A 22,390-nucleotide genomic window follows, 5' to 3' on the forward strand; every position below is an offset into this window, starting at 1 on the left:
TGTGTGTGTGTGTATACCATTACATACTGGCAATAGTGCTGCGCAATTCTGTGACTAAACATAGTGGTAAGCATGCAATACAGTGTATGTGTGTGTGTGTGTGTGTGTGTGTGTGTGTGTGTGTGTGTGTGTGTGTGTGTGTGTGTGTGTGTGTGTGTATAAGGTACACTCTTTGCCAAAAGGCATTTCCTAATTTACTACCTGGCAATCCTCAGTGTGGAGGAAGCACGCCATCCAGGGATGCATAAATCTTTGTAACATACAGGTTATTGCTCTTTTTATGTTTGAATTCTGCTTGCCTTCGATTGTTACAAACAGTGTTTGCTTTAACAACACAATCTGTTCTACACAACCGCCATTTGTTTTATGGACTATATAAGTTTCCGAGTTCCACTCACGAGCAAGAGACAGACAGTGAGAGAGATATAGCTGAGCATAATGAACTGCCTCCCTCCCTAATAATCTACAAAGTGACATCAGCGCCATATTTAAGAGGGAAAAAAGTGAATTATGTGAAATGTCTGGCAGTTTTTCCCACCTCATATTGCTGTGGTAAATCATTAGAAGGCATCATTGAGATTGCTGCTGCAAACACGAATGTTTCATAAATCTTTGTTTCCGTAATTGTGTGTACATGCCTGTATGATGTCTGTGTGTGTGTGTGTGTGTGCTTGTATCATTAGACTAAACTTTAGTCTCAGCGAACCTTCCTTAATGATGCTGACGTGTCTGCCCATTTGGGGTCACTGTCTGCCAATTTGGGAGCAGTTACATATAATTCTACTAACAAAAGTGTTTATGAAATCATTAGCTCTTTTCTGGGACATTTTGAGCGTCTCACAAGAGCTCACCGGCAATTTTTTCCCGTAAGCTTCGGTTGAAGCATTTCACATTCACTTTTTTTTGTTCCACTGTATGAAAGCTTTTCCCAGAATGCTCTGTAATAATAATTGGAGAAAATTAGCTTGACAACATTTGAACTTTCCTTCACCCTCTGTATCTTTCATTGCTATAATATCTGCAGGTCTTATCCCAACACTTCCTAACGTGTGAGTGAAATGTCCATGACAGGCAGCCAAAACTTTGGCATCACTCTCTGCCGGACAAATATATGAAATGTAACCTTTTTGGAAACAATGTTCCGGACACAGAGTAAGCTAGAAGGCCTGTCTGGTTTACAGGCACAAGCAGCAGGGCAGGACCTCCGATTGGCACGCATGTCAAGTTAAATATGTGTTGTGCCTCCTGACACAACCCAACAGTTCACATGTGTGTGCGCTCGTGTGGCAAGGCAACTGCTATTTCCCTGTGTGTGTGTGTGTGTGGGTGTGTGTTGGGATTGTAGGACAGAAGAGAGGACGTTAGAGAAGAGAAGGATAAGGGCTGGTGAGGAAGGTAAAGGGAGGGTGAAAGGCAGTAATGGGGTCAACCTCAAAGGTGAGGGCTGTAATCCATCAGTAACCTTTCCTCCCACATACAGCCATGTGCAGAGTATGCATCTGTACACGCACATCAACACACTCGCACTGACGTACACATTCCCGTGTAACCCCGGCATCAAACCCCCAGCCCAGCTTCTGTTGTTTGATAAAAACCAGAACAGATCACACAGCCCCCTTTAACTGTCCAGCAACTTTAGCATTGTAGGCCAAACTGTGTCTGTGTTGACAATATTTAATGCCCGGGATTTATCCTCAGAGTTCAACAAAGAATTAAGACCGCTGCCATCTCACTGTTGGTTTACACAAGCTTTTGATGGATACCCTTGAATCTATTACCCAGCTGTGTACTATAGGTGTAGCTGTACCCTCTGGAGTGCTGCATCACTCTTTACTGCTCTGTAGTTTCATGTTAATTATACCAGGCTCCGTCTAGGTGCCAGCTGGAGTGGATGGAATATCCCAAGCTGTCATCATCAGGTTGTTCTTAAGCCCCAAAACCCCAGAGTGATCATATTCAGTCAGTCTGCACTTTACTACTGAGCTGAAAATGCTAAAATGTTTGCTTTTCTTTTCTTCATTCACCAAATGAGATGTTCAACACGTACACCCAACTGAGATCTGTAAAACAGCGATGCCAGAAACAGTGGAAAGCCTCAAAAACCACAAGCTTTACGGTTTGAATACATTTTTAACACCGATCCCCTCTTTTCCTTTTTAACCGCAAACGAAAGAGAATAACCCAAGATTGTACGATGCTGTTGGAATAATTCATTTTTTGTGTTTGCCACATTGCTTAAAGGGTGTACAGGCACTGAAACTTGGCTGGCCTTACAAGTGAGAGGAATGAGAGCTTTAAACCTCCGGCCAGGTTCTGCCTGGAACAAGGCAATCTCCTTCGCTCACAGAGCCTGCATTTTTAATGAGAACATCTGCTCCGGTGGCCCTCTGGTGGAACCAAGGCTTGCTTAATCACACAGTCAAGCCCCTCAAGTCCCTCGCAGTGGGATCTGCTGCTCAGCCCAGTGATCAGACAGAGCTGGCCACTTCGCACTAGAGCAGAGTCCTGGCTGGTGGGGGGAAAGAAAGGGGGGGGCAGGGGATATTTGATGCTTAAAAAAAAGAAAACTCATCCGTGTCGAGTGGAAGTTAAAACACAACAGTCAAAGAATCGAACTTAAAAGAGACAGAGAGTAGGAGAGACAGAGGTCTATTAGCGTGGATGTACACTAGCCACAGCTTTGTTCTCTCGTTTGGGCCTCTATTCGCACTTCCTGCCACTGAAAACTGAGTTTTTCCAAAGCGCTCATAAGAGTGGATCCATTTCAAAAAGTTGGTGCATTCTTATTGCATGGACTGGGAAAATGAAGCTTCTCTAAAATGCTGTCATATGACTATTGGCTTACAGACGTTGTGGTCTTTTTTCCACATACTGTAATTGCAACAGTAAGAACCTGTTTTTATTGCCTCCTGCTCTCCATTCATATATATTATGAGTGTGTCTGTTGTATGAGTTCACAAGCATGAAAGAGTGTTGTGACTTATTCTAGTCCAGAGATCACTTGGTTGGCAAGTAGCTGTAATGGTCCGCAATCAAACTGCCATTTCTAATTTATCCTGTCAAAAGAAAATTCCTATTTTGTCCTCAGTTATATATTAACATAGAATAACTGACCAAAAGCGGTACTTAGCAATATATCCATGCTATCCATGTCACAACAAGGGCTGTAATGTACAGTTCTGCAGGAAATCTTTCTGGTTTTTAAATGCAATTGTGTGGACAGAACCATGTTCACCGATTATCAACCGGGTTTTAGATGCAAACAGGAAATTTATCACCATAGCGAATGAAGGGAGGGTCCAAAGTACCTCTGGGAACTTTGACTGGAGGAGCTGTAACAACATCAATTCCCAAGAATCCACTGAACTCAGTCAGGGTTGTTAAAATGCAAGACGATAAGCCTGAACCATGTCCTAAAGAACAAACTGTTACTGTGCTGTTTCTCATCCTCTGTTGATAATATGATATTATCTCTTCGTTTAAAGGCAAAGACAGCTCTGTGTGCAGAAAACGTTTTTTGATCGAAATCAGCATATTGAGAAATTCTTTTCAGCTATTCAATGCAGCAAATTATCCTATGAGTTGTCAGCTACGAACTAAGTGCAGTGGAGATTTTGAACAGGCAAGTTCATGAAGTCAGTGCACTTTAATACAAATGTGGGGTTGAATCTAACTAAAATGCAAAACACATTTAATCTGCCACAGTATTCCAATTAGCTCTGTAGGTCCTGTCATGTCATGAGGATGGGTCGTCCAAACTCCACACTAAAGAACACTGATTAAAGTTTGTTAACTTAAAGAGCAACACAATTAAAAAGAGATTGACTCGCATCTTGATGAAGAAAAGCACATTAAATCACTGAAGTGCAATGGAAGGAATTTGGAAGTGTGAGTGTATTTGTGTGTGTGTCTGTGTGTGTGCGTGTTGCAGTGTCCACATGCGTACCTTGCGTGTGACTGTGGTATCCCTGCATATCCATTCTACAGTTTTACATTGGCATATGCATGTGTGCAGGTATATTGACTGATATGCATGTACGTGTGCACACATTTCCCCCGCGCGCGCGCACGTGTGTGTATAGCGACAGACAGAGTGACCCTCTTAGCACACTGAGCGCAGTGAAATACGAGCTGCTGAGATGCTGTGAGACTGCTAGCCTCTGGTTGAACCTCCAATGAGGCCCACCTCTGCCTCCACCACCACCAATTAGATAGCACCCATAATGCAACCTTAAAGATGCACTGAGCCTGGTAGCTTTATAAACATCCTCCCTGCCGGCGACGAACACTCACAGCCTCGTCTCTTCTGCTCAACTTCGTGTGTGTGTGTGACTGTGTGTGTGAGTGTGAGTGTTGAGAGTGATAGATCGTCCCTCCCAGGGATGTACTAGCATCCAGTCATTGCTCTCTCTCTCTCTCTCTCTCTCTCTCTCTCTCTCTCTCTCTCTCTCTCTCTCTCTCTCTCTCTCTCTCTCTCTCTCTCTCTCTCTCTCTCTCTCTCTCCTGACTACATTATCTTATCTGATTACTCTCTCAGCCGGGATGCTCAGACATACTGGAGACTGCAGTGTAATATAACATGCCTATATGACTTGTGGTTGCTACATGAGATATGCCACCACACGCATCATACCACCGGTAACATCAGACCTGTCTGCCTGCCTCTGAGACCTGACAGCTTCATTGTTATTAACCATACACAGGAACCCAGGCACAGACAGCCAGGCATATCAATGCTGCAGCAAAACTCTGTAATTACGCCATAAATCAAAGCAATCTCCGGCCAAGCTCCGACCAATTTATCTGCAGACGCAGATTTAATGTACAGGGGAGGTTGTCTTGCCCCGTGACTTGTGTACACCTCAGAACGGAATAAGGAACTATAGCGACAGCGTGCAAAGCACACTGCGCGGCAATGAATGATGCCTCCTCTTCATGCATTCCCCATCTTTTCAGCTGAAAGATAGCTTTCCCAGCTTTGGATCATAAAGTGGCAGTGAAACCGTAGCCTGCCATCAGTATACAGCACTATTAAATAATCCACGGTGTTTTCAGTGGCCTGTGGGGACGAGGAGGAGGATGGTATAAACATTAGAGTCAGGAACAGCCCTCCAGTAAGCCTTTTTATGCCATGTGAACAGGTGTGAACTCTGCCTCTCTGCTGTCAGACAATTGTTAGAAGTAATAAGAGACATCAAGTTGAGGATTCTGCTACAGGCTGCAACAACACATTCTCCTTGAAGTACATCCAACTGATGGTCTTCTTAATGCTGTATAATAACAGCTTGTGGATGTCATCCTATAAATACTGTCTGCATTTCAAATAAACTTCAACTGCTCTGAGTTGTGTTGTTTGCATGTCGCTGACACACTTGCACACACTGCAAGGTGTAGCGCTCCATTGCATCAGGCACGCTGTAAAGTGCCTGATGCCTGATGTAAAGAGGACTTAACTTTAAATGGGCCACCATGTTGCACCGATCCATCATTCTCAGAGCAGTCGGACTGGTTTGAGGTCAGGGGAAAGGATCAGTCGTTTATGAGGGCAGAAAATCGAGGTCAGAGGGAAAGAGGAGAGGGAGTGTGGGAGGAAAGGAGTGAATGTGATAGAAAGACACGCACCTAGCGCTCATATATAAACAGCTATCGTGGTCATTGTAGATACGGCTTCTCTGTGTAGATCAGTACAGGGGCCTGTCATCAACTGTTTGATCAGTGCTGTGGATGTGATGAGATGAATTAGTTTCAGGTTTTGATACATCAGAGTAAACTGGAGATTCAAATTTCAAGTGAGGTTTCTGACATCAGATTTAATGAACTCAACTTTGGCTTTTATTTTAAGAACAAAATCTACACACGATATCCTTTTCCGACAGTTTTCTCCCAAGCTTACACGTCTTCAGCTTCAGACTGTAAAAGAACATTTTATTCTGTGTAAAATAGATCATTTTCCATCTAATCTTCCACCATTTGATCTCACCTCTCTTCATCTTCATTTCTCTCTGCTCCTCTCTCTCTCTCTCTCTCTCTCTCTCTCTCGCTCTCTCTCTGCTCCTCTCTCTCTCTCTCTCGCTCTCTCTCTCTCTCTCTCTCTCTCTCTCTCTCTCTCTCTCTCTCTCCTCTCTCTCTCTCTCTCTCTCTCTCTCTCTCTCTCTCTCTGTGATCGAGCCAAAGCATGCAGTAAATCCATTGCTTTTTGGCTGCTTCTCCCTGTTGATACTTTCAAGGGATCCTGTACAACAAGTCAGGAAATAAAGAAAGATGAGATGAAACGGGGTAAGAGAGACAGAGAAAGGGTTGAGAAAAACACGTGAAGGGACAGACAAGAGAGGGTTTTTTGGTCGAATAACATGGTGTCAGGCTGTAACAGAGAAATCCAATGAACCAGTGAGTTTTCAAATTAAAACGCTGCACTGCGCATATTAATCACACCGAGGCTTTAACACCCTTAGGGTGTTTCAGTTACTTGCCTATTGGCGAGTATCCATGAACAGTGTGGGAGTGTTGATCTGGAATTGGTTTTGATTACGTATTAAAAACAGTTTGATGGTTGGTAGTCTTTCACTAGATTATTACGCCTTTATGTTATATCGTTTTCCAATTCCGCTACTTCAGAATGGAACGGCTGTCAGAAGTATTTCCCCACTGTAATGAATGAGCGTGTGAGTGAGTGTGTGTGCGTGTGTGTGCGTGTGTGTGTGTGCGTGTGTAAGATAGGCCTAACCTTGTAATGGTATCTCTGCCGTTTGTTGCTGGACTTCCTTCAGGGTAACCCAGAGGTCAGCCTTTGTCATGTGTTTTTGAGATTTACCAGTCACACTTGCCTTTCGCCCTTTTGCCAACGATGACTCTATTGCTTTTGAATTAATACCATTTGTTTTATACTATTTTTGGATTGCTGGGTCATTGTGATAAAGTACAACACAATTGCTTCACTTGCTTTGCAAGTAAACTTTCAAGTCGTCTTTGAAACTCCAACTGTTGCCACACTTTAGGTGTTAAATACAAACTCTAGACTAAACAGAAGCTACTTTCTTGTAAAACAGCAAAACCAAGAATGTAGTAATTACAGGGCAAATGCCTCTGAGATACTAGAATTTGGAGAAGAAATCCCAACTCTGTTACCTAAATATTTCACCCCCGTAAGTGCTTCTATATGTGCGGAGTGCAATATGTTGAAAAGAAAATGCATAGTACATGCAAATACGTCCAATTTCTGTCTTCAGGCAAGATCTACACTATTTTAAATTAGCTGACTCCTCCACAGATCCCCTGAACACATTTCAGAAAATGATTTTTTAAAGACAACAACAAGTCATTAAAATGAAAGATCATTTTAAATTCACTGTTTATTCTTCTCCATTGCTCTGCTTTGAGAGCACATTCATTTAGGTGGAGAAGTGAATACCTTCAGGGGCGCTACTGTGTGTGTGTGTGTGTGTGTGCGTGTGTGTGTGTGTGTGTGTGTGTGTGTGTGTGTGTGTGTGTGTGTGTGTGTGTGTGTGTGCGTGTGTGTGTGTGTGTGTTTATAAGACAGCCTGTCCCTCTCTCAAATTAGTGTTAATGATGCATCATTCAAAACTCCTACACAACTTGACAGCATCATTCATTTTTAATAAGTGTATACTGTTTTCACCATATATTACTACCATTTATACTATACAGTATACAGGCATGAGAGGTTTATTATGAAATTAACTGCAAGCACAAACTTAAAACCATCAAAATATTTACTGCCTGTGACATGACCTGAAGAAAATAAATCCATTTTATCTGTGTTTGGAATGGTGTTACATTGTTTGTCGTGTTGTATGTTTGGTTTGGGGTTTTTTTGTTTGGTTTCTTTTTAGGTGAGGATGATAACAATGTTGTCAAAGTAAACTTCTGCTCCGGTGGCCCTGTGGTGGAACCAGGGTTTCATTGCAATACAGAGTCTTATTGCAATTTATTTCATTATATTTCTATATTTTGAATAGTCACCTGGTGTCTAAATAAAAATTTCCTTTACATAGATTACATAGATTCCACCCAGACCCCCGCCCCCCCACTTAATATGTGTTAAAAAATATATCTACGTCTTTGACTAAATCAACCCATGCTTTAGCTTGACTGTTCTTTATAGACGCTAAGTGAGGAAGTAAGTTGTTTCCTATCGTATTTCTAACAAGACACATTTTTTTGAGAAGCTCAACCCACCTCAAACATGATGGTGCATCTGATAGGCAGCGTTAATCATCTCCCTACTACAGCGCTAGAGTAGGTCGCTCCATCTTGGCCCGGAGGAGACATCAAACGTACTCTCCCTGCCCGCCTGCCGACTGTTTCCCCTGGAGAGACAGAGATGGGTTAGAGAGTGGAGACTGGCCTCTGGTAGTGCAACTCTCTGTGGAGTCCATATTGATTACACCTGCCACTGGCGGCTAGCTGGAGCTGTGTACTCTGACAGCTGGCAGCACAGGGTGAGATGGATAACTGCTCCAGCCAAGCTCGAGCCAGCTACATCATCACTTGGCTCTGTAGAGGGTGTTTGGAAGGCACGATGTTTTTTCTTTTCTTCTTTTTGTGTCACTGGTGCAGTTTTAGTTCACCTCTTTACAGCAGGGTTTACCTGTGTGGAACTGTTTCTGTATCTGAAGTCTTGTTTCCTAAAAGTGAGGTTTCTTATGTTTCTGTCATGGCACTGTACATCACCGAAGGCTCAAACTGTTAAATAAAGAGAAAGATGTAGAAAACACTGAAAGCTTTAACAATAACATCCATCCTCCATATCATATTCTACACATGGTTGACCAAAGGCTTGGTACCTACATTTGATCAGAGAGGGACATAGTGCTTCAAAGTAAGTAACATATGTATTATAGGGGTGGGGATCGGCAGAGATCTCGCGATACGATATTATCGCGATACTTCGATATTATCGCGATACTCCGATATTATCGCGATACTTCGATATTATCACGATACTTCGATATTATCACGATACTTCGATATTATCATGATACTTCGGTATTATCATGATACTTCGATATTATCACGATACTTCGATATTATCACGATACTTCGGTATTATCACGATACTTCGATATTATCACGATACTTCGGTATTATCACGATACTTCGGTATTATCACGATACTTCGGTATTATCACGATACTTCGGTATTATCACGATACTTCGGTATTATCACGATACTTCGATATTATCACGATACTTTGATATTATCATGATACTTCGATATTATCACGATACTTCGGTATTATCACGATACTTCGGTATTATCACGATACTTCGATATTATCACGATACTTTGGTATTATCACGATACTTCGGTATTATCACGATACTTCGGTATTATCACGATACTTCGATATTATCACGATACTTCGGTATTATCATGATACTTCGGTATTATCATGATACTTCGATATTATCGCTGCACTTCGATATTATCATGATACTTCGGTATTATCACGATACTTCGGTATTATCACGATACTTCGATATTATCATGGTACTTCGGTATTATCATGATACTTCGGTATTATCACGATACTTCGATATTATCGCGGTACTTCGATATTATCACGATACTTTCACGATACTGCGATATTCTGAGTCTTGTGATAACATATATTGCGATTTATTACTTTTTTCAACTTCAAATTATGTCCCCAAAGGAAAACTGTGTCAACAACATGTTTTATCTGAGTTCTTCCTCTGATGTCTCCATCTTTGTTTCGACCAACTTCCTACCAATCACGCACGCAGACCCGGCACCTCTGCTGACCTCACCAGAAAACAACTCAGCACCATCTAGTGGATACTTGGCGTCCGTGTATCGATATAATATCGCCACGCAAAATATTGCGATACTATGCTGTACCGATTTTTCCCCCCACCCCTAATATATACCAGGCCCTGAGGACTGCTCGCTAAACTCTATTTGGACATTAGGAGGAGTGACTTGTGGGAAGAGTTGGGAGCTAAAGCCAGTGTGAATCCTTTCCCTCTGCTAGCTCGCAGTCCCTGTAGGCTGCTGGGTATATGGTGTTGATTATGGAGATGAGCGGCTATAAACTCAAAATTGTCTGAAGTGCAGTGAGAAGACTGTAAAGTAGGCAAATGCCTGGTCTCTCTCACAGGAGAGCCATAGAGTGAGCAAGCTAAATGGGTGTAGGGGGATTCAGATGGCTTCGTCGGGATAAGGAATTGGGATCGAGTGGTATGTTTCTCTCATTTGTGTCTCTCTGCCCCTCTCACGCCTCTTCTCTCTCTGTCACTATCTGTTTTCACATCCCAAAGGCCTTCTTTACAATCCTTTACCTCTCGCACGGCAGTCTGTGACAACCGAAAATTGAAACGTAAGCCACACCAAATCCCTGGTCATCTGCTTTAAGAAAATGCACTCGTGAATTGTACAATACGCCCTCAGCTTCAGCAAGCATTCGGTGCACTGAGTTAACAGCATTCAAATGAAAAAGTAATTTGATATATGACAGTACGTGGTGCACATTTAAAGAGTTGTCCCGCTGAAGTTGAGCAAACATTTGCTCTGCTTCATGATTCATATTCCTCACGTTCTTTGTCAGTCTGCATTGTAATTCCTTCTCTCCCTGCAACTGCAGCTTCCCCCAACCGCTCTGCATCTGTCTTCAGTAGTGCTCATCAAAGACCAGGGGCTCCCCCGACACCATTACAACGATCCAGGATCAAGTCGCTCGACTTTTATTTGTGTGTAGTGCTGTGTGTTTAAATATCTCCTTGCGATCTGAGGGCTTAGTCTGTTTTGACCCAGCCATTAGTTCTGCGGTAGAGACCACAAAAAAACAGACCTCTGTGTCTCAGAGATCGAATCAAAGACTTAAGACCAGAGACAGAGAGAGGGAGGGAGTCACTCAGTTGAGGTATTTTGAGAGTCAGTCGGCCACTTGCCTGTCAAGCAAGTATAGCTTCTCGGCTGTCTGCTGATGCCAGACGACGTAGGAGACATGCTCAAGCATTAATGGAACTGAAACAACAATAAACCATTCTCAAGTATAAAAAGAGATGCACACACACAGCTGCATAGAACTTGGCAGTGTTGCCTTTGATTTATTCCTCTGGGGGAAGGACGACGGTATTTGTGTGTTTGGAGGAGGAGGAAAAAAACAAAACATGGCACACAAGGAACATTCCAAGTTCGCCACAGGAAATCAATTTATTTGAGAGGGCAGCCAGGCTAAAAATAGGGAAGCCCCAAACAATGGAGTTGGAATTAATTGCCCAGATTTTGTGAGAAGGCAAGAAGACTCCAGAGAGCCAAAGTTTGTTCTCTGCCTTGTTTCATATGTGTGTTATGGAAATATTAGTCTGGTCTAGCTGTCATGTTGTTTTGTTTTTGGCACATTTCTGCGTGTTTGCAGCTGTCAAAACAGAACTGAATTCTCAATCATTTTCTTCCCTCATATGACGACTTACCACTTGTCAACACTACTGCCAGCTGCCTTGTTTGACAGGATATGATGATTTATCACAAGTTCTCCACAGTAAATAGACAATAACTGTTTTGTCACACTCCACCGAGTTCTAACTGGGTTTTCGGGGAGTGTGCGAGGGAGTGCTGTAGGGGCCTTATGGGGGCTGATGTGCCGTTTTTAATGAGATCTCACAGCGGTGTTTAAATATTTAACCGTTCCTGGTGAGGCCTCCCCAACAGCCGCCAGGCAAAACCGGTGAGGTTTCATGCAATCATCACAGACTATACAGCACCTATCCCCCGAAAAACATCAGGAAATAAGCACAACCTGAATACATAATGGCATCCTGAATATACAGCCCGCTGTGCCTAATACCTGCACCTATCGACAGAGATGCTGTCTTTACCCCTGCACATAAGTATTCACACACCATGACAAAGGGTGAGCGTGATGATGAAAAGCTGTTGAATTGTACATCTTTTTGATGGGATATTTTCAAAACTTTATTTATTTTTTCTCTGAACGAAGTAATTCCCCCCCATCTCTGCCTCGCTTTTGCCTTTTCCGCCCCATTCTGAGCTTTGCTGTATGCTTTTTGACAAACATTTCACCACCGATCAGTTCAACTCCTACACTCGTCGTGTTTTTACATCCCACAACCCGTCATTCACAGAGAAATAGGTATTGTGGTGTCTGCTACCTCCTGCTGTGTTCAGAGGGAGGTGGTAGGGCTGTGCATGCATGTGGTGTGTTTATGTGTGCACCTATGGAAGTGTGTGTGAGAGGGAATGAGATTGTAGAGAAGATCGGGCTAGTTGGACAACATTTTGGTGTGAGTGCGGGTCAAGAAGGGTGAGAAATTGTAATTGTGATCATGTACTTTCATTTAGTCTGTTGGATAACTCAACCTCAATATAATCTGATTGTATCCACTCAGTCTTGTTTAAAAGCCTTCAACATATGGGGTTACTTGAGAAGGCTATTTTAAACGTGGGTTCTAAATGCCCTTCTTAACATATTTGGGAATTGTGTTTTTGCACTCACTCTGTTTTAATCAGATTTTTCTGATCCAATTTGGTGTAATGCCTTCACACACCAACCCTGCCAGTTGTTAGGATGTTCAGGAGGTGGGTGAATATTTAGGAAAGACCTCAGATGGTATTTGAAGCTGCTTGGGAAATGCTACATACTGTATTTGGGGGGTGAGGATAGTGTTTGGGAAATACGTTGTACCTGCCAACTGGAGGAATCTGGAGGGACTTGAGCTCACAGACGAGCATCCGCAGCATCTCCCTTCACTCTTGCCTGCCCCCCCCTCTCCCTCATCTATCCACCATCCTCTCCTCCTCTTCCAGCCTTCCCCTCGGCTCCTCTTCCCCTCTTTTATCCCCCCTCCCCCAATGCAGACAGCCCATCCCTGCCTGTCTCTACTCAGCTCTCCCAAAATACACGATCATATCCAGCTACTGCGCTAAGGCCCCACTGATTGAAGGGAGCACTATTAGCCCCTGCTAACCTGCGTATTCACTGTGTAAAATGTTGTTTATTTGACAAGGGGTGTATATAGATATTGCTGTATGGGTCTTTAGAGTTTGGCAAACACTTGGTGCCAGATCATATGCATGACTCCTCTTGCCATGCCGCTTCATGTGCCTGCCAAGTGAGGCCCATTGGGGTCTTTGCCAAGGGACTAGACTACGATTCAAACCCCCCCCCCCCCCCCCCCCCCCCCCCACCGACCACACTCCTAACACACACGCATACATAAACACACCTTGTGCTCTTCCCCGATGCCCTCTCTCCCTCCCCCAACCTACACCAGCACAATGCCCTCCCTTCCACCCCGACCCCCTCAGTCTCCACACTCATTATTAATGATGTGAGGGACAGCTTTCATTTGATCTATTACTTAGGATGGGACGGCGGCTGCTGTGCTGCTGCATCCCTGCTGGATCTTTAATTATTTCATGGAGGGCTTTCCTCCTCTCTGCTGCTCCTTCTCTGTTATGCAGATGAAATATTGAAGTGAAGGAGTGTAGTGCAAAGTGGCCCCATACAGGGCAAGGTGTGTGTGTGCCGTGTATAGTGTAAGTGTACTGTATATTTGTGTGTAAGGCTGAGCTCCTCCTGACAGATCTTTTTGTTCCCATTAATGTGGTTCGGACTTTTATCTTGCAACTTCAGGTTTGAGGTCACAGATTTGAAGCAGATTGCAACTTCGAAAACACGAATATTCGATGTGAGAGTTGTTGTCATTGTTAATATCCCTGAGTATATTCTGGCTATCTGACAAAACAAACTCCTGAATGTTTCAATATGGACACGCAAAGAGAATCATTTCAGTGCATGTGCAATGTGCTGTGATTATGGGCCATTAACACCATATTACAGTCGTGTTTAGGGGCAGTCATGGCATGATATCGCCATTCACTTTGTGTCGCCAAGAACAGCAAAGCATAACATCTGACATGGAAATATGGCTGACACCACAGGCACACACAGCTTTGCATTCAGGTGTGATGTATTGCCTAATTGCTTTGCTCTCCTGCTTCATACATGTTGGACTCTCTTGAGAAGAGAGGCTACTGTGTTAATGGCAATCAAAATTCCACACAGCTCTGGGCTACATTCATATTGTGTCATACAGCACATCCATGGTCACCAGGCAGCTGAGGGCCTATGAATTCAATAAACCCTTCTGAGATACTTACCTCATGTTGGAATCCATACACCATAAACATAATGACACCTTATTTTAGTTGATGTGATTACATGTGATGCTATGATTTGCATCCACGGCACCTCTTCACTCAGTAAAACATTGGATTGCCGTAATTGGTAGTCGGAGTAAACCGTGCACTTATGTGGGGGAGCACTGGAATGACATTGATATACAGCGCTCCATTAATTGCCATATGAATAGGGTCTGCAGTGGTTGGCGCTCTGCTGATGCGTCACAGTAAAAGAGATGGGTCACTCTGTCTTCTCCAGCCCGCAGCTTTGCCAAGCTCATAATTACTAACACCTCCAATTAATCTTCCCATCACATCGGCCAAATATACACTTCCTCCCGATATATTTATTTGAGTTACAGTATATACTCTTGGTAAATGTGTCATCAATGTAAGCACATACATTTTATATATTCTTCTTATGTAAGTCATGCTAACTCAAGGAGAGACCCCCACACAGATACTTGGTTTTATTTTCTTTTAATTTGAAACATTTGATCTGAACGTATATATTCTGAGATTGGTTTGTGTGCTGAAATGAAATCGAACTCAGTGGCGCTAAATGTTACCATCCATTTCCTCCGCGTCGGTCCAAATACAAGTGATAGTCAATAAGGCTACACTGTGTCTCATTTCTGAGAGGTCACAACGGTGGTTACTGTAAGTGCACACTTCTTGACGATAGTTTTGTGTGTGTGTGTGCCAATATCAGTGCGTGCATGTGTGTGTCTACATGAATATGTATTTCTGATTGTAGCATGCAGTTCTGGCCCCTGGCCATTCAACCTTTACTCATTCTGAAAACAATCTCTTCTCCACACTCCACAATCTGGCCACAATTCCACCTCCTGGTGCATTCACAACACCTTACTGGCACCCATTGGTGAAAGGAGGTACTGCGCCCACTTGATGCTTGGCCGACAGCATGGAGAGATGGAAAACTGTTTACAAGTGGCATTTGCCCCTAATTAAAAGCAGCACTTGCTGGAGCACTTGGTCTGCAGAAGGACTAGCATCCACGGTGACAAATGCTGGCCCACTGATCCTCTGGTAAGCCGTCTCCACTCTGCAGACACACACAAACACCGTAGTCAACAAGTGACGAGAATACGCATATAAACACAGCAAATGGCACTTTACATGACACTGAATAATCCTGTTTTCAGTATTTTCACTGCTTACAGTTTTGGTGAACATTGAGTGATGAAATGCACAACATGTGAGAAACTTTTGGTTTGCGAAACATCACAGATGGCTCGGAGCGCAGCCATGTCCTGAGACAAATGAAGAATAGTCCTTGTGATAATGATTGACCAAGTCTGCAGAATCTCTCGCTCTCTCAGCGGCAGACAGTCAACTCCCACCATTTTCTAATTCTGCTGGCCCAACATCTGGCTGTCCCGTGTGGAAAGGCCATTATGTCAGGATCGAGGATGAATGAAAGTAGCCATCGACCTGTCGGCGAAGCGACTATCCGGGCAGGCAGTGCCTTGCGAGTTTGGACCAGCTTAATGGAGCACAACAGCTCAGCAACTAATCACCTGTTCTTTCTCATCAGATGCTTCCCCCACGGGACAGCAATTGATTGGTAAGTGTTTGATGGATCAGACTAAGACTGAGCTGACCTGACTCAGTGGAACGTGGAAGACGGTTTGGAGCCCCATCTGTGGTTTCAATGTTTTCGCACTCACAGGGAACTTTTTTTCATCACAGACTGTAGAACATTTGTCCACACATGTCACACTGCTAAGTGTGTCTACTGTGGGGGGGGGGGGGGTTCCTCTCTCTGTCTGTCATTACCCACTCTGTGTAACATACAGTAGTACTACCATACTGGACCTCAGTCAGATTAATAGTGTGTCTAGAATGCAATCTCAAAGACACCGACAATAAGGGTTTATTGTGTGACTGCGAAATAACTTTCATTGTATCAACTGATTTAGGCTTTTACTTTTTATGGTCGAGTAAATTTCAGTCTTAAAACTTGTTTTTCTAAAAACAGGTGGAACATTTTGATGAAATAGTTGTTTGAGTGCAATTTCACTCGCTCCCGGAATTTTCTAAAGAGGCATTTGATGGTAACTCTGGTGGTATAAACATTGTGCCAACTTAAGGAATCTTTAGAAACTACTTTATTGTTCTTTCACTTGCTTTAGGAAAATGAATCCCAGTATTTGTGATTTAATGATGAGTCGATTAAATGAAACGCTATTTCGATAATAAGACCTCAAACAAAAATGTGGTCTTTCTCTCAAAACAGAGCTTTTTTCCCCTCTGTTTTGTATGACTGTAAATTGAGTACCTCTAGGTTTTGGACTGTTGGTTGCACATAACAAGCAACTTGAAGACATCACAACAGGCTTTTAGGAAATTGTGATGGGAACTTTTCACAATTGTCTGATTTTGTAAAAAAACAATTCATCGATGAATTAAATAAGCAATTAGTAGATTCAGCAGACAATGTAAATAATTAGCCCTACCCCGTATTTTAAATGACTCAAACATGTGTGTATCCGACACATACGTTTTCAAATGTCTTACTTGAGTCTGAAAAGCTGGTTGTGGTCCAGCTCTTGCTCCTCTACCGTCTTTCCTTGACCTCTGTTCCTCAGTCTCCTCTTCCTCTCCTCCGGGTCCAGGGTGAGTACGACCACAAGGCTGGGCTGGAGCAGGTCACTGGGCCAACGGTAAACCTCCGAACCCTCTGCTGGAAGGTTGCACACTTGACCGCTCACTGCTGTGGCAATGGCGTACGCTGCGGTGCTGTGCCAGAATCTAGGGACAGATAATAGATGGCGGATTGAAAGGTGAGCGATGGGTCGATGGATGATCAGGTAACTCGCAGGTGGAGTCGGCCATGTTTAACGGTGAATTGTAGGTCTAGATCTCAGTGGAATGTATCTATTGTCCCCTCTGTCTCAAAGCAGGTCACACAACAGGCAAACGTCACAACACCTGCGACATCTCTGCTGTCTTTACCTGTCAACGATGACAGGCGTCTTCATGGCCTCCTGGCCTATTTGTTCAGCTGTGATGTAGTTCCCCAGAGCATAGAAGGCCCTGCGGATGAGGGGCGGCTCCCGATCAAAGCAGGCCCTCATGGGGGACAGGCACTGGGGAGGGGACCGTAAAAGAGAGGTCCCTAGAGCGTCCCTCAGAGACTCAGTCAGAGTGGTTTTACCTGTGATGGGGAGAGGGAGGGAGGAAAGAATCAATAGAATGCAAAGAATAAACACAAAGACTGGGAGAGTTTTCAGAAAACAAAAAGTAGAATTCATGACATCTTTCTTTTGGAAATGTAATAAAGGACTGAAGCGACTCTTGAGAAGTTAAAACTCCCATCCTACCTGCGCTACATGGTTGAGGTTTCATGGGGTTTGCAAAGCGTATTAGATGAGCTAGCTCTTCAATAAACCATTTTCACAGTGCTGTAACTTTCCTGAGGTCATGATACATGATATTCCATTAGGCGAAGCTCACTGGCAGATAATGGCTTAAGCAGAGAACAACTGGCAATCACAGCGAGACATCTATACATCAAACTGATCCCATATTTATTTATGAGGTAATGGCATTAACCTGTGGCATCCAGGCCCTCTATGACAATAACGGGGAAGTCTGGTTTACGTCTGGCCTCCGCTCTGCTGGGCAGCAGCTCCAGCACAGACATCGCCTCTGGGATGATGTCACCGCACTGCAGAACAGACAAAATCAGTTTGCTGCTGTGAGAGGAGGCAGGAGGGAGTCATAGACTGTGGTGCGCATGAACACACACACACACACACACACACTACTGTGGGCCACCTGGCACTGCTCGATAAATGGAAGCATTAAGAGCCTCTTTGGGCCACACTGCTATATCTTCTTCTACCACAAGAGCGCGCCACTTTGCCATATCTTGCAAGCGAGGCAATATCTCTACAGTTTGTTTTTATGATTGTAGAACAGGCAGGTCACATCACAATGAGACGATAATAACCTTTTCTAGAACTTCGTAGGCCTCCTCAAAAGTGTAGAAAACATCGGAGTTGATGATGTTGAGTGTTGATGGGTGATGTTCTGGCGCTTCTGAGGGTACCACACAGGAATCCTTTGACATGTCCATCGTTGGGCTGTCTGCGTGAGGCCACAGGTGCTGAGTCCACAGTTGACCGTCCTCACATTTCAAGTATGAACACACAAACACCGGATCACGCTGTGATAAATCTCTCAAAAGTCGCTCTGTCGGGGATGAACTCTCTGAATTATCTTTCAAAAAGTACCCCTGTAAGAGAGAACCCTTGACATTTGGCAGAAATGAGGACATGGGAGACAAATGGCACTCTGGAGGCAACTCTCGCAACAATTTGTCTTTCAGCTCCGCGTAAAACTTGGCACGTCTGATTTTGTCGCTGCTGCAGACAAGGAGGGAGTAAAGCCTCGCGTAGTTCTGCACTTCTCTGAACACCCGTGGCACTTCTTCTCCCCGGTGCTGCTCTCGAGTTGAAAAGTAGAAGGGTGCGCCATTCAGCTCCACTGAAAAAACACGAGAGGACCACTGAGGAATAAGGGACATAGTGCGCCGTGCCATTTCTTTCTCCGGATGTAGCCTGTTGATCGGTTTCCAATCTGGGACAGCCGAACGACTACGAGGCGCGAGATAAACCCGCTGCAGGGAAAACAAAAGTCACTGCGCTTTACGGTGAAAACGAAAGTCACTGCGCTTTACGGCGAAAACGAAAGTCACTGCGCTTTACGGCGAAAATGAAACATTGCCTCCGCTGTCAGATGGGTGGTGCAAGTTGAGAAACACTGCCCGTGGCTCTAAGTTGTGTTTACCAGAAGTAGGCTAAACAGTCGCTGGTTGTGTCACAGTATTGGTGTCAATTTGACATCCTTCAGGTGCTCACTTCCTCAGGTGGGGCATTATGGGACCCAGGGCTGATACATCTTAGATGTTAGAATACAATAAATGGAGAGTATTTAATATATTATGCCAGACTAAAGACAAACATGCAGACTCAGCCATGAAATAATTGAAAGACCGTCAGCAGGCATCCCCTTTACAAACTTGCATTGAACTGCTCCTGTTTTAAAAGTCACCAAAAGCTTTACTACAACTGCGCCATTATGTTTAACAGCATACAATATCGCTTAAATCCAAATAATAGCAAACATCCTACAAGACATGAAGGTCCTGACTCTTATCATTGTTGCACAATGGCTACATTGTATGATAAGGGGCGCACTCTCTCGCCTGTAGTGCAAAATTGTTATCACTGCACGTCATCGCCCCCCCCCCCCAGCTTTCGTTTTCGACTCTTTGTAAACTGAAATGAGTCGCTCAGCGGATCGAGCGTCCTTCTCTGTTGATGAGGGTTGGCCTGCATACTATAAGAAAGCGTCAACAGCCACAAGGTGTGACACACGGCCGGTTTGAAGATGCAACTCTCCTCTGTGGTCGCGTCTCCGATGCTGCTGCTGCAGCTCTGCATCGACACCCTGCGCTTCATCTTTCAGAGCGTCTTTTCAAAAGTGTGTTGGGGAACAATATCATCCGCTGCTCCTGTTGACGGAAAAGTGGACCAAGGGCAAGACCAAAATGCGACGACTCCAACGAGTGTCAACTATCATTTTACACGCAAGTGTAATTACAAATGTGGATTCTGCTTCCACACTGCAAAGACATCCTTCGTCCTGCCTCTGGATGAAGCCAAGAAGGGCCTCAAACTCCTGAAGGAATCAGGTAAATTGGACAGATTATTAGTACTCTGTGTGGTGTCAAACCTCTGGCATACAGTTAAACTCATCGCTCTGTTTGTTAGGCATGGAGAAGATCAACTTCTCTGGAGGAGAGCCTTTCTTGCACGAGAAAGGGGATTTTCTAGGGAAATTAGTTCAGTACTGCAAACAGGACCTCCAGCTGCCGAGTGTCAGCATCGTCAGCAACGGGAGCATGATCAAAGAAAAATGGTTCCAGAAATACGGTAAGAAGAACTCTTAACTTAATATTACATTTTTAGATGAAGAAGAAAAAATGCATTTGGCACCAATGCAAAATTTATAGCATGATCCTAAAAATGATTCTCTCTCTCTCTCTCCCTCTCTCCCTCTCTCTCCCGCCACCAGGTGACGATCTGGACATCCTGGCCATCTCCTGTGACAGTTTTGATGAGCCAACCAACCAGCTGATTGGCAGAGCTCAGGGGAAGAAGAGCCACGTTGACAACCTCCACAAGATTCGCAGCTGGTGCCAGCAGTACAAAGTGGCGTTCAAAATCAACTCAGTCATCAACACCTTCAACGTGGACGAAGACATGACGGAGAACATCCTCCAGCTTAACCCGGTCCGCTGGAAGGTAACGACGGAAAGGGAGAGAGCGTGTACGTTTGCGTGTGTGACATCTTGGCACACATACTCACCTTTTGTGTCTGGACGTCCTGTGCTCAGGTATTCCAATGTCTGCTGATTGACGGGGAAAATGCAGGAGATCAAGCCCTGAGAGAGGCAGAGAGGTTCGTCATCAGCGAGCAGCTGTTTCAGGAGTTTCTGGAAAGACACAGCAGCGTCCCCTGCCTTGTTCCTGAGTCCAATGAGAAGGTATGAGATTGTTGTCAATGTGACTGTTTATTTGTATACATGCACAAACTGAAGGTGACATCTCTAAAAGACTGGCAGCAAGTCAAATCTCTCCAAAACTCTGTCACATTTTAATGAACGAGTGGAAATGAAGCGTGATATTGAATGGTACATTGATATCAAAATAATGCTATGATCATTGATATCAAATTATAGATAAAAGATAGTTAAAAAAAATGTAAATTCATAATTCTTAGGACCTCCTGCCCTGATCACTCTGCCATCTTCCTCTCTGATTTTACAAAACCGGCATGTAAATGGCAAAATAAACAAAACTGCTTTTGGCTAAATGCATTTGCGATCATCCAAATATATCCACCACACAGTGTACATCAGTTTACAAAGCCAGGCCCGAACATAACTGAAGTTTGTGGTTGTCTTTGTCTTCACAGATGAGGAATTCCTACCTGATCCTGGATGAATATGTAAGTACACGGTATATTGTTTATGGACCGGACACACTCCCCTTAGGATTGCTGATTTGTATTCTTTGCCTTCTAATTGTTCGATCACTGACCACATTTGATGAGCATTTAATCATACAGCTGATTTACTCTTTCTTCATGTTTCAGATGCGTTTCCTGGACTGCCGAGAGGGACGGAAGGACCCGTCCAAGTCCATCCTTGATGTTGGTGTGAGGGAGGCCATTTGCTTTAGTGGCTTTGATGAAAAGATGTTTCTGAAAAGAGGAGGGAAATATGTGTGGAGCAAAGCCGACATGAAGCTGGAGTGGTGAAAATACGATTTTCGTTTGCTGAGTCATAATTGCGTTTGTTGTTTTTGTCTGTATACGTGTTACTTTTAAAACTCACTGCACTGCTTATGTTTGGAGAAAAAAAGTGTTAAATTCTCGCGTTCTGTTTTGATAAATATATAGATCTATATTGTTGTATATATATATACCATATTATTTCATTACACTGTAGATACTTGTGTGAGTAAATATAATTGTAATAAATATATTTATGATGAAAATAATTCTATAAAGGGTTTTATTTCGTTTTATTTTGGTCGGCGGTAGCATCCTAAATTCTCGTAAAAAATAGTTCTCTTCCATTATGGTCAATTAAAGGCCAGTCTAAAGGTCTGAATTGGTTAAACATCGTCATTATAGCTACATATTGCTCATGAACTATTTTTTTTGTAACATTTCAACTAACTAGTTAAGCAGAAACCAGTCACTCATGTACAGTGAAGGATGACTCATGTACAGTGAAGGATGACTCATGTACAGTGAAGGATGTCAAACAGACGTCATGGCTGACAAATGAAAGGCATTTTAAACCAATCCTGAAGAACTTGTCTACCCTGCTGAGCAGACTGGTCTGTCCTGTTATAGAGTGGTCTCGCCGACGTCACGATCTCCTTAGTTACGAGGTCTGTCCGCCATGTTGGAGTACTGTTGTGGAATATTTCTTTTCAAAGTTTAGGAGTGAAGTTGGTTTTATCCAAAGTGTTTAACATAAAAACAGAGTCTTGATGAATGATCAAAGTTTCAAAAAGTCAATTTAATGTTTGCAAACAGAGAACACAAACACAACCACGTATTGCAGTGAACTGTGAATATGCTCTGGAGACGCAG

The 22,390-nt window shown here is 43.6% G+C and overlaps 2 protein-coding genes across 2 annotated transcripts; one reads left to right on the forward strand and one right to left on the reverse strand.

Annotated features, from left to right (window-relative positions):
* Window positions 1-14,658: 14,658 nt before the first annotated feature.
* cmpk2 (cytidine monophosphate (UMP-CMP) kinase 2, mitochondrial) lies at window positions 14,659-18,943 on the reverse strand. The gene is made up of 5 exons (XM_079287335.1): window positions 18,168-18,943; window positions 17,768-17,882; window positions 17,168-17,369; window positions 16,730-16,963; window positions 14,659-15,254 (listed from the first exon to the last, which is right to left on the reverse strand). Exons 1-5 carry the CDS (start codon window positions 18,756-18,758, stop codon window positions 15,134-15,136), a joined length of 1,263 nt encoding a protein of 420 aa, XP_079143461.1. The 5' UTR covers window positions 18,759-18,943; the 3' UTR covers window positions 14,659-15,133.
* A 666-nt stretch (window positions 18,944-19,609) lies between these two features.
* rsad2 (radical S-adenosyl methionine domain containing 2) lies at window positions 19,610-21,859 on the forward strand (the record flags this gene model as incomplete). The annotated part of the gene is made up of 6 exons (XM_079286315.1): window positions 19,610-19,913; window positions 19,993-20,154; window positions 20,297-20,526; window positions 20,619-20,768; window positions 21,200-21,232; window positions 21,380-21,859. The coding sequence occupies 6 exons, from the start codon at window positions 19,610-19,612 to the stop codon at window positions 21,542-21,544; spliced, it is 1,044 nt and encodes a 347-aa protein (XP_079142441.1). The 3' UTR covers window positions 21,545-21,859.
* Between the last annotated feature and the right edge of the window lie 531 nt (window positions 21,860-22,390).

The sequence above is a fragment of the Melanostigma gelatinosum genome, assembly GCF_949748355.1.
Source record: "Melanostigma gelatinosum genome assembly, chromosome: 16".
Taxonomy (NCBI): Eukaryota; Metazoa; Chordata; class Actinopteri; order Perciformes; family Zoarcidae; genus Melanostigma; species Melanostigma gelatinosum.

What these genes read in the sequence shown, in the direction of transcription:
- cmpk2 (XM_079287335.1), bottom strand. Translation starts at nt 18,758, where the DNA reads ATGGCACGGCGCACTATGTCCCTTATTCCTCAGTGGTCCTCTCGTGTT. An exon ending in CCTACGAAGTTCTAGAAAAG is followed by an intron (nt 17,883 to 18,167) that starts GTTATTATCGTC and finishes TCTGTTCTGCAG; the next exon opens with TGCGGTGACATCATCCCAGA. An exon ending in AGAGGGCCTGGATGCCACAG is followed by an intron (nt 17,370 to 17,767) that starts GTTAATGCCATT and finishes TCCCCATCACAG; the next exon opens with GTAAAACCACTCTGACTGAG.